Genomic DNA, 15,255 nt, shown 5'->3' with positions numbered 1-15,255 from the left:
TCACAGCACTGTGACAAACACTGCATACGTAATAATAACTGATCCTGCAAACTGCTCCGTAGAAGCTCACGTCTGTGTCCATGCAGAGACCCCTAGAAGTCAATGAGAGCAAGGTTCCAACTATGCAGAGCACGCACTAGGAACAGGTATGATAACCTTACTCAGCAAGGTGTTTACGCATGTGCATAACTTCAAACAGGCGAGTAAGGACTTCACTACTCTGCTGAGTCAGGGCCTTAGTTGGCAAATGTCAGCATTTCAAAAAACCACTTATCTTGACTGGGGCTTCTGGTTTTAGGTTAAAATGGACAATGCCAACCCCCAACCCTGACAATCTCTCCACTAGTAGTGCAAATTGTAGATTTTTTATAAAATATCCTTTAAAATGCCTGAATTTTAGAGAGTGAAATCTTGGTCTCACTGAAATCAACAGGAGCTTTGCCATTAAATTCCACAGGGCCAGGAGTTCATCCATAACATTTTCAGTGAAATGTATTCGTATCAAACTATGCTGCTTCACTGAAGCCGAAACATTTTGTGGCAATCTAGCGATTTCAGTGACGTTTTCAACAGAAAGCTTTCTGAGGTTCAGGGTGGGCTCTGGTCACTTTTGACCAGAGAGAGTGACCTGAACAAAAAAAACCCTACCCCTTTTGATTCAAAACCAGATGTTTTGATGCAGTTTCATTTAATGAAAATGTCCAAAAGGGTTTGTTTTTTCCCCAGTGCAGAACAAAACAAAATTCCAAAATCTTGGAAGTTGTCACGAAACAGAATTGTCATGCCCTGGTCAGCTCTAGTGTACACCACTGGAAAGTATTTGTAGAAGGAACTGGTGAACCCTAAGAATCCCTTGCATTCTGTGGGAGGTCATCTCTGCGAGAACAGGGCTTGGAAGGGGAAATTTTTTTGATATAATTTAAGGAAAACAAATTTTAAACAGATTAACCTCCCCCCCCATACACACACAATTCAACTCCTAAGTGAGAGTTTGATTTTCCTAAAAACCTGCCAAGCTTCAGAATAAATTAATATCAGAATCTGTATAAACCCAAATCTTCAATTCCTGACCAGTGATTTAAATGCACAGAATAAAGTGATTAAAATGTTACTTACTGACTGGCCTGAACAGAATGCCCCTTATTCCAGTTAATTTCGGTGTTTTGTATGTTATGAAGTAGTATGAGTCAGAGCATCCATTTTCAGTGAGCTATCCTCTAATGCATTATTCTTAGCACATTTCCTACAGTTATCAAGAAATATTTAGCTTAATAAGCTTCTTACCTGTCTTGAAAAGGCTGCGAAATCACAAGCCTCTTTTGCTGAGCCATCCTTTAGATTCTTATGGCCCTTGGCCTGAGTATTAGACCTTTCTCTATCTTTTGTTGTCTTTGAATCATTATTTTGAGTATGTGCTACTTCAGTTGGCTCTCTACTAGCTCTCTCTTGACTTTTAGAAGGTAATTTCCCTTCTTTTCTGAGCTGACCCCTTCTTCTGTAACCTCGATAATTGCTCTGAATTACCACTGCTGCCTTATCTTTGTCTTCTGAACCTTGTTTTTCCGGCTCAACTTGCTTCTGTGAGCCTCTTACTGAGTCTTTCCTTATACTTCCTTTATTTTCACCCGGTATTATCCCTTCCTGTGTCAGATGTTTTCTCTCCAAGTGACTGTCATACTTATTCTGAACAACAACAGACAGTTGGTTTTGCTCAACTGTGCTGACTGTTTCTTGATGAGTCAGATCTCGGAGGCCTAGTTCTGTCATTTTTTTAGATGGCTGCTTTAAAGAGACCTCTTTTTCCTTTGGATGCTGCCGTGGAGGGTTTTGTTTCATAGAAGCACTCTCTCTTCTTGGAAGCATTTTCCTTTTTTCCTCTAGGTTCTTTCTGTCTGAGTGTCCAGGGTAGCTGCTCTGACTGAAAGTAGCTGCCTTATCTTTTCTGTCTGTTTCAGCCTCAGCTTCCTGCACTACATTTTGAACTGGCTTTACTTCTGGTTTGAAGTTTTCCACTGGAGAAGACACTTGGTCTGCTAGTTTTCTGTGTTGCTCCTTTATTTTTTTACGCTCTCTGTAGCCTCTGTAGTTACTCTGAACAATAACAGCTGCTTCCTCTTCAGCTGGAGAAGGAGAGTTTGTCATTACAGCTGGGTCTTCTTCATTGTCTTGAGGTTGCTCATCTTTTTCTTTTTCAATTATGGAAGCTGCATTTTCAGTTTGTTCCTTCTTCAGAAATGATTCCCTGGGTGAGACATATTGCATTTGGGAAATATTATAGCAGACAGATTACCTCCTTACAATTTCCTGCAGCAATGTTTGTGTACTAAACGACAATTTGATCAATCAAAAATGAAAATAAAACCACTAGAGCATCTAGCACAGATTAGGAACGGGGAATGAATATACATATTTGTGAACATGAATGATATTCTACGTCTGGAAGAATATCCCTGACAAATGGCCCAAGGGCAATGAGGGTGGCAATCTGGATGATAAAAGAGCAGGAGGTAAAGGTTACAGAAAAAATCCACTGACAGTGTACAGATAGTAAAAGAAGACAGGTATTTTCCTGCAGTGTCCAAAAACCTCAGTAATTCACACAGTCCAAAACCCATCCCCCAAAAGGGAAAACACTGCCCAAATAACAATGCAAAAAAAATGTTCGTGGATTTGGATCCAGGTCATAAAACTTCATATGAAAATACTCCCTGACAGCAGGGGAATAACTGGCACACTACTTGGGCCTTCTATGTCACCATCAGCTGAGGTTAAATGCCAAGCCAGGTCTTTCACCCAGTTCAACCCACTACCACTTGAAAGAGCTCCTGGAGTCCTTCCAAAGCTCCTTTCTATCTACCTTAGGTAGTTATGTAGCTCCCCATTACCGTAATATCTGAGTGTCTCCCAATCTTTAATGCATTTGTCCTTACAATACCCCATTTTACAGATGGGGAACTAGGGTACAGAGAGACTAAGCAACTTGCCCAAGGTCAAACAAGAAGTCTGTGATGGAGCAGGGAATTAAACTCGGGTCTTCTAAGACCCAGGACAACACACTAACCACATCCTTCCACTCCTTCACTTTCTTTACTGGCTGTGAATGGTTTCCCGAATGGTTTCCTTCTCTTATGGGTAAGACTACCAAACCTTTCTAGTGCTACCTCCCACTAGGCTCACTCATAATCACACCCCAAAAGCAAAGCCTAAAAATGTAAAAAAGAAGTAGACTTCTCAGAGGGGCATTTCAGAGGATGAACGCCTACTCGGCTGAGCTACACTGAGCAGGCCCAGAACAGCCTGTGAAAATACTGGTCATTCAACATAGCGCACCGGGAAAGAGTCCTGAACTACTTTCATGAACAGAGTCTGTTTTATTGTTGTATACCCATCTCAACATATGGATAAAAGGAAGTTTCCATGTTTCGGATTGTCAATTTCTTTTTACTTTTATTTGATTCAGACAAGAGGTGTATGCAATATATAGAAATGTCTCAAGAAGAGCTATTCCAAACACAGACCAGGACCCATCATTAGTATCAGTTTATATTAAAATCACAGGTGGACAAAATATTGCCAACTAATTTTTTTTTTACCCCATATTTGCCTCTTCTCTCCTGAGGTCACAAAACTTAAGAAAAATGTTTAGTGCCATCTTTTAAAATAAGCAAACAAACTATACTCCTGGGGGAATTGTGTGTCACTGCGCGTGCACAGAATTCATGTCCCCTGCAGATTTCTTTACTTCCCTGCAGAAAAATGTCTTCTGATGGGGAAGCAAAGGGAAGCCGCAAAAGCAGTGACATGCTCCTCCCTGGCAGTTCAGGCAGGTCAGTTTGGGTGCCTGGAGCAGCCGGTAGGAACATAAATCACCACCGGGGGGTGGGGGGGAGGAGGGGGAATGGGCACTCCTGTGTGTGTGAGAGAGAGAGAGAGAGAGAGAGAGAGAGAGAGAGAGAGAGAGAGAGACACTCTGTCCCACTCGCTCGCTATTGCAGCACGTTCAGTGTGAAAGGCCAAGGCTTCAGGGTGTTTCTGAGGAGGTAGGAGTGGGACAGGCTCTGTCCCCTCAAGCAGAGCATAATGTATACTCTTGAGGGAATTCTGTGCCACTGCACAGTGCAGAATTTTGCAGAAATTAACATGTGTGCAGAATTTCTTTTCCTCCACAGAAATGGGCTGCAGTGCTACTAACTGCCACTAGGAGCCACACATAGAAGACACTGCTGGGGGAAAGGAGAGGGAGCTAGAGGGTTCTTGGAAGCTGCAGTTCCCAGCATGCCCCGAGGGAAAGAGAGGGCAGCATGCAAGAAACTCCATGCAAGTCTGGTACTGAGCATCAGACTGTTTCTCCCTCTGGATCCTTGGGCTCTGGGGGGGGGAGAGTGCGGATACCTGGGTTGGGGGGCCCATGTGGCTGGGCTCTGCGGGGGAGGAGGGATTGTGGTTGTCTGGTCCCACAGCTGGGCTCTGGGGTCGGGGAGAAGAGGGCAGAGAAACAGAAACTGGGATGTCATAGGGGTTTCTTTCACTCTCTACTCCTGGGGGAATTTTTGTGTGTGTCTGTATTGTTACAGACATACTTGCTGACAGGTATTTTGAAATAAATTACCAAAATAGTTGAAACTGGCGCGATTATGTAGTGTTATTTTGACAAATAAAATTTGCAGAATTTTAAAATATTGTGCGCAGAATTTTATTTTTTTTTGTGCAGAATGCCCCCAGGAGTAAAACTATTTGTGCTACACAGAGCATCCAGTTCTGCTTCATTTCCAGAGTATATTGCTGATTTCTGACAGTGTTTACTGAAGCAGGAGATATTTAAGTGACACAGTAGAAGGAAACGATTGCTACCTTTTCTTTTTGAAGCTTTTCCTCTCCCTATATCCCCTGTAGTGAGATTGAATTGTTGTTGCTGCTTTGTTCATTGCATCTGTTACTTCTTTCCTTTTCTTTCTGATTAAGTATCCTCTTGCAACTGATACAAATTACAGTACAATTCCACTTTAGACAACACCCAAGCTGTATTTAAAACTTTTAACAGAGTTAAATAACAACAATACAGAGTTAAATAAAAAAAAGCTGCAGAAGACAGGAACCGGGTAGTCCAAGCAAGGTGGGGAAAGCTGTTTTCAAGTGAGATTTTAAATGTGATGGCAAGTCAGTGAAGTGGCGGGATACAGGAAGTTTATTGAGATGACAGAAGCTACAGAGGAGAATGGTCTCACACCTGCAGTGGTGAGATTATATGAAGGATCATAGAAGGAGGCAAGAAGAACTAGGGCATGGGGTAGGGAATGGAGAAAGCCAAATTGAGAATTGATATGTAAAGTGGTGTAAATTAGACTCCCCAGCACACATTTACTGATGTGTAAGTGAATATAATGTGTTATAAGACGGTGTGAATTACATTCCAAGGAGCCAAATTTCAGGTAGGGGTGGCCTATCTGACTTATTCATACACCCCTGTTAGCTGACTTTCTTGCTGCATTCCTCTCTCCCAGCCCCTCAGACTGTGAGCTACATCAAGGTGCACTCCAGTAGATGCACTGGGCCAGACTCAGAAGTGCTGTGTAATGGAGACAAATTATAGGTTGAAAAGTGGGTGTGAGTCTAAGGGAGTACAGTGTACTCTAGAAAGGAATATAAATGGATTTAACATGCACTTTTAGGGGGCCCCAAAGACAGTGGAAATTACATGAACTTAGATTCTTTCTAGAATTTCTTAGGCTTTGTCTACACTAGCACTTTTGCCAGTAAAGCTTTTTTAGTCTGGGGTATGAAGAAACCACCCCCCTGACCAAGATCAGTTTCACCAACAAAAGCGCCAGTGTGGACAGTGCTATGTCAGTGGGAAATGCTCTCTCGCAGACATAGCTATCGCCGCTTGTTGGGGGTGGTTTAATTATGCTGGTGGGAGAGCTCTCTCCCGTTGGCATAGAGTGGCTACACAGGAGACCTTACAGCGGTGCAGCTGCAGGGATACAACTGTGCTGCTGTAAGGTCTGTAGTGTAGACATAGCCTTACACTTTCTGGGCCTGATTCTCCTCTCACTTACATAGGTTCAAATCAGGAGTAACTCCACTGAAGTCAAAGGAGTTATACCAGTGTAAATGTCAGTGTGGACAGCATCTGATCTGTTTCAAGTTACTTAGCTTCACCTGTGAAGTTGGCCCAGATCGTTGAGGTAGGATGGAGCATGTCCAAGGATGGTTATCAAAATAAGGATGGCGGTTTTGAACTGGGTTTTGAAAGAAATGCGGAGCAGAGCCACTAAAATTGTGTGAGAATGGACATCATATGATTTTGCTTCTTTTATGCTGAAGGAAGTTGAGCTGAAGCCACACGTCAGGCAGAGAGAGTGGACACAAAGGAGAATTAAAGATATCATAAGATACAGTGCAGTGGTTAATCAACATGAACAAGCTGTTGCCACACTGTAGTGTTTGAGATTCCCTCGGCTGAGGAGGTAATCAGGGCATCTCAGATATCATCATGTTGGTAAATATTGACTTTCAATGGTGACCTCTTTGGATTTGATTCCGCTCTCAGACCAGTTTTACACTGGTAAAATTCCATTGACTGCAATTGAGTTACTCCTATACACCACATGAGATCAGTATCAGGTTGTATACATACAAGTGATGGTTATCAAAATGACCAAGAAGGACAGGGTAGATAGAAAAAAGCAAAGGATCAAGAACTGAATCTTGGGAGATGTCACAGCAGCGATGTCTTGGCACAGAGGAAGAGAAGGAACATTTTGGTAGGTAGGAACACAGCCATGACAGAAGACAACCAGAGACATATGCATAGCTAAAGATAAGACTATTCTCTAAAGTAAATGTTATCTAATATGTAACAAACATACACAAAAATGTAAACAATATATACAAGAGCAAACAGACAGATATATATATATATATATATTTTAAATTTAAGCAGATATATAGTGTGCACAGAGGTGAAAGTGGGCCGGTACAACATACAGGTAAGAAGTGGCCGCCAGTATGGGCCCGTACACAGCCGCCCCAGGGCCTGGCAATTTAAAAGGGCCCAGGGCTCCCGGCTGCCGTTATCGTGGCAGCAACCAGAGTCCCGGGCCCTTTAAATCACCTCCAGAACCCTGGGCGGCACAGGCCGGGCAGCGCAGAAAGGCTGGCTGGGGGAGGCTGACCCTCCAGCCCCGTCCCTTCCGCAGGCCCAGAGCTGGGACCCCGTAATGGTAAGCCTTTTACGTTACTTTCACCCCTGAGTGTGCATACATATATATTGTATATATACACTATTTACCAGCAGAGAGATGTGCATCAGATCCTCGGTGCAATCTGATGTAGCTCCACTGCAGTCACTGTAGCTTTGTAGCAGCTGAGGGTCTGGCCCAGTACGTTGTGTATAAGCCGATATATAAAATCAGTGTATTAAAAGTCTAAAAAGCTAACAGTCCATACCTGCTTGAAGTCTGGTAATAAATGTTTCCATTTTGTATTGATTTTTTCCATTTTCATATTCTTTACGAGCAACAAAGCCCCTGTAAACTAAAAAGAGGTGGGAAAATTTAAGCTCATCCATTAGGCAATATAGAAGAATATGAAAATAAAGAATTCTGCAAGCAGTTATGGCATCAGAATTAAAGTATTCAAAAATATTATTTGTCCAGGATGTTTCTACAAAGAAACACACTTTTGAGTTGTCAGTCAGGTTTCCAAATTTATGACAAGGAAGCACAAACTGTATAAAATATGTAAAATCCGGATCCTCCAGATCATATTGTAATTATGGAATCAATTAGTACATAAAAATGCAGATGTTGGAACTTCCAAGAGGATGATGCTCAAAGTTATGCTAAAAAGAGGCTGTTCAATTAGCGATTTCTCAATCAATAGCTTATTTAGTTTTATTATCCAAGGTGCTTAATTATGCGTTCATTTTTCACTGGTATATTATATGACATTGTCAGAGTACGCTGAAATTTTAGGAATAAAAATATTATTTATGTATTCACATTCCTCTGTTGTTAAAAATCACCTTTTAAAAGTAACATTGATAGACAACTCTAGTGAAGAGATTATTGTCATAACCCGATTAACAGATTTCTTTTCATAAGAATACGTAAAATATCAAACATAGAATGCTTTATCAAATGCAACAGGTTTAAAAGAACAAAATGTAAGAAGCCATATTTCATCCATATCCAGCATTTATTCTAAAATGCTGTCGAGTTATTACCTGACTGTATTTTAATAGCACTTTCTTCCCTTTTCTCCTTTAATTTTTTGTATCTCTTTGAACCTAGCCACCCTCTGACATAGGCCTGAATCAAAACAATCCTGTCAACCGTCTCCTTTCTCATTAAATTCAACTGCTCCACGTGATAGTATTTAAGGAACACCTTAAAGAGAGAAAACAAACAATGATCACAGCATTAATTAATATGGCCTAGACAGTCTTCTCACAGTGATTCATATAGGTGCATTAGTCTATTTAGCATCAACAGGAATTCTGTGTGAGCACTGGGAAGAAGAAAGCCTTTAGTTCCATTGTTTAAATGATCATTTTTGAAGGTGACAAAGCTGAAATAATTCTGTAATTTGAGTTGGTAACACAAGTGGACAACACTTTTATTATTTGTATTTTCATTGGAAGATACTTTAACCTCCTCAGTGTTTTCCTCTGGTGCATATTTCACAAAACTAACTCCAATCTGTTAATGCTTTTGTCCAGTACCTTAAACCCAGGCCAGAATTTATTTATTTTTAAATTTGCTTTAAGGGAAGCCTACACCATAGAAAAACAACCCGAAAAAGGGAGACTGGCACAAGTGATACAAACATCAGGCCTGATTCTGTTCTCACATTGGAGTAAATCAAGCGTAACTCTATTGACATTAGTGGAGTTTTACTGGTGTGAAACCAGTTGCTGTAGGTAAGAGGAGAATCAGTCCCATTGTATCTATTTTTTCAGGACTTTTCTGTCCTCTCCTCTCTACTCCTTTTGTCATAGTCTCTGTCTGTCAGATCCTGTCTCAGTTACATTGGTGTACATCTGGAGTAACTCCATTTAAGTATACAGTGAGATATAATTTCCCATACCTCCAGTTATTCTCCTTTCCCCATCTCCATTTTCTCCTTTGGTCCCACCTCACAACATGAGAGAGGTTGCGCGGGGAGGTGCATCCATGGATCTTTGTACCAGCCTTCTTTAGAAAAACCTGCCCCAACAATGCCCCTCTGCCTTTGAGGAAGGTCTTTCTTCTCTCTGGTAGTCCCTTTATGAATCCATCTCTGGTTCATTAGACAGGAGTGAACAAGAAGAGGCATGGCCATGGAGAAAGGTGCCTCATAGAGCAGGTGTCTCTGAACGTCAGACAGCTTCACTTCTATGTCTCCCCTTCTCTTTGAATCTTCTGCCCCTTCCCCCTTGCTATGTTCGGAGAAGGGGAGACTTGAGGCTAAAGTTGTTTGAGGTGTGGAGACACCAGCTTTTCTCCTATGGCACCTTCTCTGTCTAGCAAACCTCCTGTAGTTTGCCAGCAGGGAGGCCCTTTCTGACAAATCAGGCTAGAAAGGCTGAGGTGGGAGGGAGGCTGATAAATTCTACTGGTGCCATGGGGCAATAATGAGGGAGCAGACATTTATCTCCCCATAATCAGAAGCTACTCAAGACAATCTGCCACCCTACACAAATCTTCAGTGTGCTGTCCCCCTCCTCATAGGCCTGGGGCAGCAGATTTGGCCTGGCTGCCCCTCTGTCATTATAGAGGGGCAGCCAAGCCAAATTTGAATGAGTGGCATGTAATCCAGAGTAAAGAGTTACAAAACCACCCAAATTTGGTCCAGACATCCCTCCGTCATGATGAAAAGGTGACCGGCCAAATCTGCCACCCTTGGCAGCTGCCTAGTTCATAGGTGTGGGAAGTAGGAGTGCGGGGCTGCTGCAGCACCCTCAGGTTTTATGCAGGACTGCTGGCCCCGCACCCCAGCCACTGGCTCCATGCATAACGCCTGGGGGCGTTTCCCGCGCCTATGACCTGCTCCCGGCCCTCTGCCCGCACTCTGTTTCCCAACCCCTCATCTCACCTAGGGCTTGGGTACTGGATGCCACCCCCATTCCTGTTCCCAGGCCTCCGCTCCTAGGGCCCGCCCCACTCCCAGCCCTACACCTGGGGCTCTGCTCCTGGGGCCCCAGTGGCCGGCCTTGCTCCCCAGGCGCTGGCCCCGTGCCCGGGGCCCCACGACTGGGGCTCTGCTCCTGGCCCTGCACGTGGGGTCCTGGCTGCTGGCCCCTGCCTGGGTCTCTGCTCCTGTCCCCACGCCTGCTCCCAGCTGTGGCCTCGGCCCCCTTGCCCCTGTCCGGGTTCCCCCTCCCGGAGTCACAGCCCTGCTGCCAGCCTCAGTGGGGGAGGGCAGATGGAGTTAAGGGGGCTGGCTTTCAGCACCTCCACTACTAAAAATGTTCCAGCACCACTGGCCTAGTTTGCTTATAGCTAGGGTGTCCTCTGTCCATAACCAAAATCTGCCCCCACATCTGAGACCATCTGCTGCCAACTCCTCTCCCCCGACTGAGGGACCAGGATTTCAGCCTCATTGTCCGTGAGGGGGTGTCCAATTAAATAATTTTTTTACCAATGTGAACCCAAAGTAACTCCAGTGGAGTAGCTGAGAGCAGACAATGCTTAATATCTTTACAAACACATAGTGAAACGTATGCAAAGTATGGGAAAATATTACTTTGGTTTTTCCAAGAACCCAGTTGTCAAGGCGGGCTTTTTCTAAGATAGCAGCACAGGTTTCAGGGCTGACCGGAGGATCATCATTTGTTTTGTAACAGATGAGGTAATACCTAAAAGACAAAAATATGATTCTTTATTACAGTAACATGGAATGAACGAAAAATGCAGCCATTCAGCTAAATGAAACCTAGTTTAAAATGTTTTTGTATGAAGCAATACATAATGTACTAAAAAGAAGAACATGCCAAAAATCACTGTGTGTTTATATACGGCAAATAGAAACACAGTTAAAGGTGCATGAGAGACATCCTGTACTTCCTGGAGGGTTTTTAAGTTCCATTATCACCACTACAGGACTTTCAGAAAACATGCTGTCTAGTGAGAGTCTTTGCCAATTCATTGCCTTTACTACTTCTTTGCATGTTGTGGATATCCCTTTTGTGACATTCTGTACACTGGGGGAGCACCCTGTAACCCCCATATTCCTCATTTATATATAATTGTGATCTTGCATATACAGCAGGCCGTGGGAGGTATCGGGGAAAGGTTATGATCTGCTGAAAGTCATTTTTCTATCCATATATGCTTATCATCAATGCAAATGGAATTGTAAGAATTGTGTTGTATGGTTTTCACTAAAATATGCTGGGGGTTTGGGAGGCGCCCAGATACTAGCTCTACAGAGACCATGACAAGGGGGGCAACCAAGAACTGGGGGGGTGCTGTTGAACAGACATCACCAGCCATTGTCCAGCAAGGGAGCTACAATGCAGTGACTCACCTGCATGAGGCCACACCAAGGGAATTAATCACCCTTGCCTAGAGACTCAGCAATGCCCACCAGACATGCCTGGAGTTGTGTTCTACAAGCACATGGACTAAGGGTATAAAACAGAACACAGTGGCCACATGCTGGGCCTTTCTCCTGACCCCCCTATGCTGCAAGCAGCAAGGACACTGAGAAGACTTAAGACTCCAACACAGGAGACTGGCCCAGGTTTCAAGGGTGAAATCTGTGTACTATGAACTGCAATATACTGGTGTGTGTGTCCATGTGAGAAAAACTGCTTAATCTAGATGGTGCCCAGTCTAACAGGGTTGAGAGTTTAGACTGCGTGCTTATATTTTCTTTTCTTTTGGTAACTAACTCAGACTTTTTGCCTGTCACTTAATATCATTTAAAATCTATCTTTTGTAGTCAATACATTTGTTTTACTGTTTATCTTTACCAGTGAGTTTGCCTGAAGTGTGTGATAAATCTGCTCAGGTTTTCAAAGGCTAGCGTATATCCACTTTCCATTGACCAAGTGGTGAACCAATTAATAAATCTGCACGGCTCCTCTTGAGCAGTGCAAGACGGTATCTTCCTGAGGTACAGTGCTGAGAGCTGGGAGTATTCGGCTGGTTCATCTCTCTTTGTGATTCTTGAATGGCTCTGGGAGCATTCATGCAATCTAGCTGGGTGTAGGGCTCCACATGCGGTTGTGCTGAGTGATAACAACACTCGGTGGGGTTTGCGGCTGGTCACCAGCAAGGCATTGTGAGACACAACCCAGGCTGGAGACAATTAAGGGGGCACAGCTGTCTCTCAGTCTCAGGCTGCATACCAGGGGTGCCATCACACCCTTATATCAGTCACAAAGAACATGTCAATCATTTTTTTACAGTTGTTTTCTGTTTAAATGTATTCTTTCAACTACTGAATTTAATATCTCATACCCATGCCTCTGCCACCCCTAGCCTCGATTACAATATTTGGGGCCACAAAACTTCATCTGGTGCAGAAAGTGGCTGCCTACTATCTCCTTGCTGGGAGCATATTGCATGTGTGTTGCAGAGACTGTACTGGCTTACAGTTCTTTGCTGAATGCAATTTAAGGTGTTGGTCTGATCTATGAAGCCCTTTACAATTTGGGTCCTGCATACTTTAGAGAATGCCTCTCTCTCCTCCTGTTTTAATCAGCATTTGAGATCAGCAGAAATGCTCTACGATGATCATTCCTGCATGTATTCAGCTGAAGACAGAGCATTCTTATGAGAGTGTGTCACCTTATCATTTACTCCTCCTTTGCTTTGACAGAGTCTCAGTTTGGCACATTGCAAAGACTATTTGACCAGGCTTTTCCTGAGGAGGTAGAAAGTAGTGTGCAGAATTGCAGGCTCTCTCTAAAATCAGTGAATAAATTCCATGTCCCTCAAGAAATCTGTGTAACTAGCACTGCCTTCTCTTTACCCCATAAGTCTCAATAAAAAACTGCCAGCTGTTTAACAAAACTCCTTATGCTTTGGGACAGATCCTCCATGGGTGTAAATTGACGCAGCCTTGCTGAAATCGGTGGAGCGAGAGTGATTTACACCCGGGGAGGATCTGGCCAACTATGCTGTCTGCTTCCCCCCTTTGTACTAGCAGTAAAATCTTTAAATGCAAAGCCCCAGACACATCTTGTTCACTTCTTGAAACTACTTTCAACAGCCTTCATTAAGCTGTGCTTTTCTGACACTGTCATGGCCCCCTCAGTGTGCTCCCCCGAAACAAACTTATCAAACCATCAGCTTGTTCTTCTTCTGTGTCTCTGTCATCAGTTGTCTACTTCTAGTACCTATTAGTTTTAAAAGCTTCTGTCAGAGTGGGTGTTATCTGCACAATTTCTTCAATATTCCCACTGTAAATTTAAGGTCTTATCCAGGAAAATGTCCGGCTTCCACATTTGTAAAAGAGAAATGCAAAATAACTGCTTAATCTCTTACGAGTGGAGCCTTTTTTATTTAAGATTCTCCCAGTCATAACAAGGGTGAGACTAGTCTCTTAACAAATGAATAATGCTTAACAACTACACTTTAAAAAACAAAACCATGCATTTATGCACGTCTACCTTAATCTTTAATGTGCAATACCCAGATCATGATATGCCTCTGCAAAGCTAGACGCTGAACTAAGCTGGCTCTCAGTGGCTAGAGATACAGTAATATGTTTTTGGAGGATGTCATCTTTTGCTCCAAATTCTAAGATTTAATTTAAAATATTAAGTTTCTAGCCCTTATAGTTCTGAAGAAAACTTTCAGACTGAGCAGGGTAGTGTCTGCCTGAGTCTGCAAAGAGCCTGAAACAATAGGTCAGAGATGTGTGATCTTTCCCTACAAATCAAAACGATGTGTTACCCTCATGTCTGAAATATTCTGTCTGTCCAGTCTAGCTTGTGATCTTTGACAAAGACTTTGTCTTTATCTGTGTTTTATACAGCGCCAAGCATGCTGATGACATTCAGCAAACATCAGACAACAATCATAGAAATACGCTCATACATACATGTACTTACCGTTTTATGAAGTTAGCAAACAGTATGCGATGGGAATAACCCTGTCTCCGAATTTTTGCCGTCTCCAGAATTCCCGTATAGCGCAGCTGTACCAGCACTTTCTCTTTGTCATACTTGTGCGCCTGCCGGTCATTGTTTGGCTTGATGCAACGGACAAAATGAGGCTGGCCCACCACCATCTTGGATAATAAATCCATCAGAGAATACTTCAAGAAAATGGAGAAACATTTTCTGTTGTGATACATAAAAGCCGCCTATTGTACAAATGCATCTGTGCATTTGAAATTTCATTTCACATGCGTGGTACTGTAGGTATAACTCCAAATCCATTTACATTCTGCTAGTGGCTTAACTGTAGACAAATCAAGCGGAAATTCTAGCCTCTCTGACATTGACTATACTTGAGCCAAACATTACCTTCAGGCAAGCATGAATAACAAATTCCCAACCAGTATGTTCCCATAAATTGTAGTAATCTACAGTGTTAACAGCTAATTAAGCACCAGTTTTGTTTTTGGAAGCAGCAGTGTTTTTGATCACAGTTAAAAATACTCCAAAACAACGTGTATATTTTTTGCAAGTTTCTTTGATGGCCCATTGTGTTGCTATTGGTGCTGCTGAATTGCATCAGCCATGTCATGTTCTATATCGAGGAGCACAGCTGAGAACCGGCGAGCCCAGCTCACCTAGGGACATTGACTCTGACCACTGTTGTCAAAACAGAAAGGTATTAAATAAGAAATGCCTTTAAAATATGAAATGAATGGCTGTTTCAGGGTAAGCAAATGCTGCAGGATTGGGCCATCTATCGGGGAACTGAATCTTGTTATTAGGAAATAAAAAAACATTTTTTCTATGCTCCTGTATTTAGTATTTATATAAAATCCTCATTCACCTCTGAGACAGGAGCTGATGGGGGACACCAGGCATTAGAGGTCAGGCGAAGGATGGGAGGTTGAAGTGTGGGGAAGGAATGAAGATAACTAAACAGCCCCAACCATGTCTGGCCAAGCCCATCTCTTTCAGCACGTTCCTTTGGTTCTGTTATGGAGCCACTGGGTGTAAGTAACTATAGCTGCCCTCCCCAGGAGGAACCTGTGGGGAGAGCAGCAGCGGAAACACCAGTTCACAATTCACATTGATGCTTTGCACTACTACCACCCAGCTTGCACTCCAATCTGGCACAGGGAGGTTTGTAGCTTTCCATG

At 43.1% G+C, this 15,255-nt stretch overlaps 1 protein-coding gene across 1 annotated transcript in view; it reads right to left on the bottom strand.

Moving 5' to 3' along the window:
* MYO3A (myosin IIIA) overlaps window positions 1-15,255 on the bottom strand; it is a 206,509-nt gene that overhangs the window by 28,112 nt on the left and 163,142 nt on the right. The window contains exons 27-32 of the mRNA XM_074946105.1: window positions 14,048-14,253; window positions 10,729-10,840; window positions 8,228-8,390; window positions 7,450-7,536; window positions 4,852-4,975; window positions 1,285-2,242 (exon numbers count right to left, since the gene is read on the bottom strand). Of these exons, the coding sequence (XP_074802206.1) occupies window positions 1,285-2,242; window positions 4,852-4,975; window positions 7,450-7,536; window positions 8,228-8,390; window positions 10,729-10,840; window positions 14,048-14,253 (1,650 nt within the window). The remainder of the gene's footprint in view (window positions 1-1,284; window positions 2,243-4,851; window positions 4,976-7,449; window positions 7,537-8,227; window positions 8,391-10,728; window positions 10,841-14,047; window positions 14,254-15,255) is intronic.

The sequence above is a fragment of the Natator depressus genome, chromosome 2, assembly GCF_965152275.1.
Source record: "Natator depressus isolate rNatDep1 chromosome 2, rNatDep2.hap1, whole genome shotgun sequence".
Classification (NCBI taxonomy): Eukaryota; Metazoa; Chordata; order Testudines; family Cheloniidae; genus Natator; species Natator depressus.
Note: the sequence above shows the minus strand (reverse complement) of the source record. Positions and strands in the feature narration are given on the sequence as shown.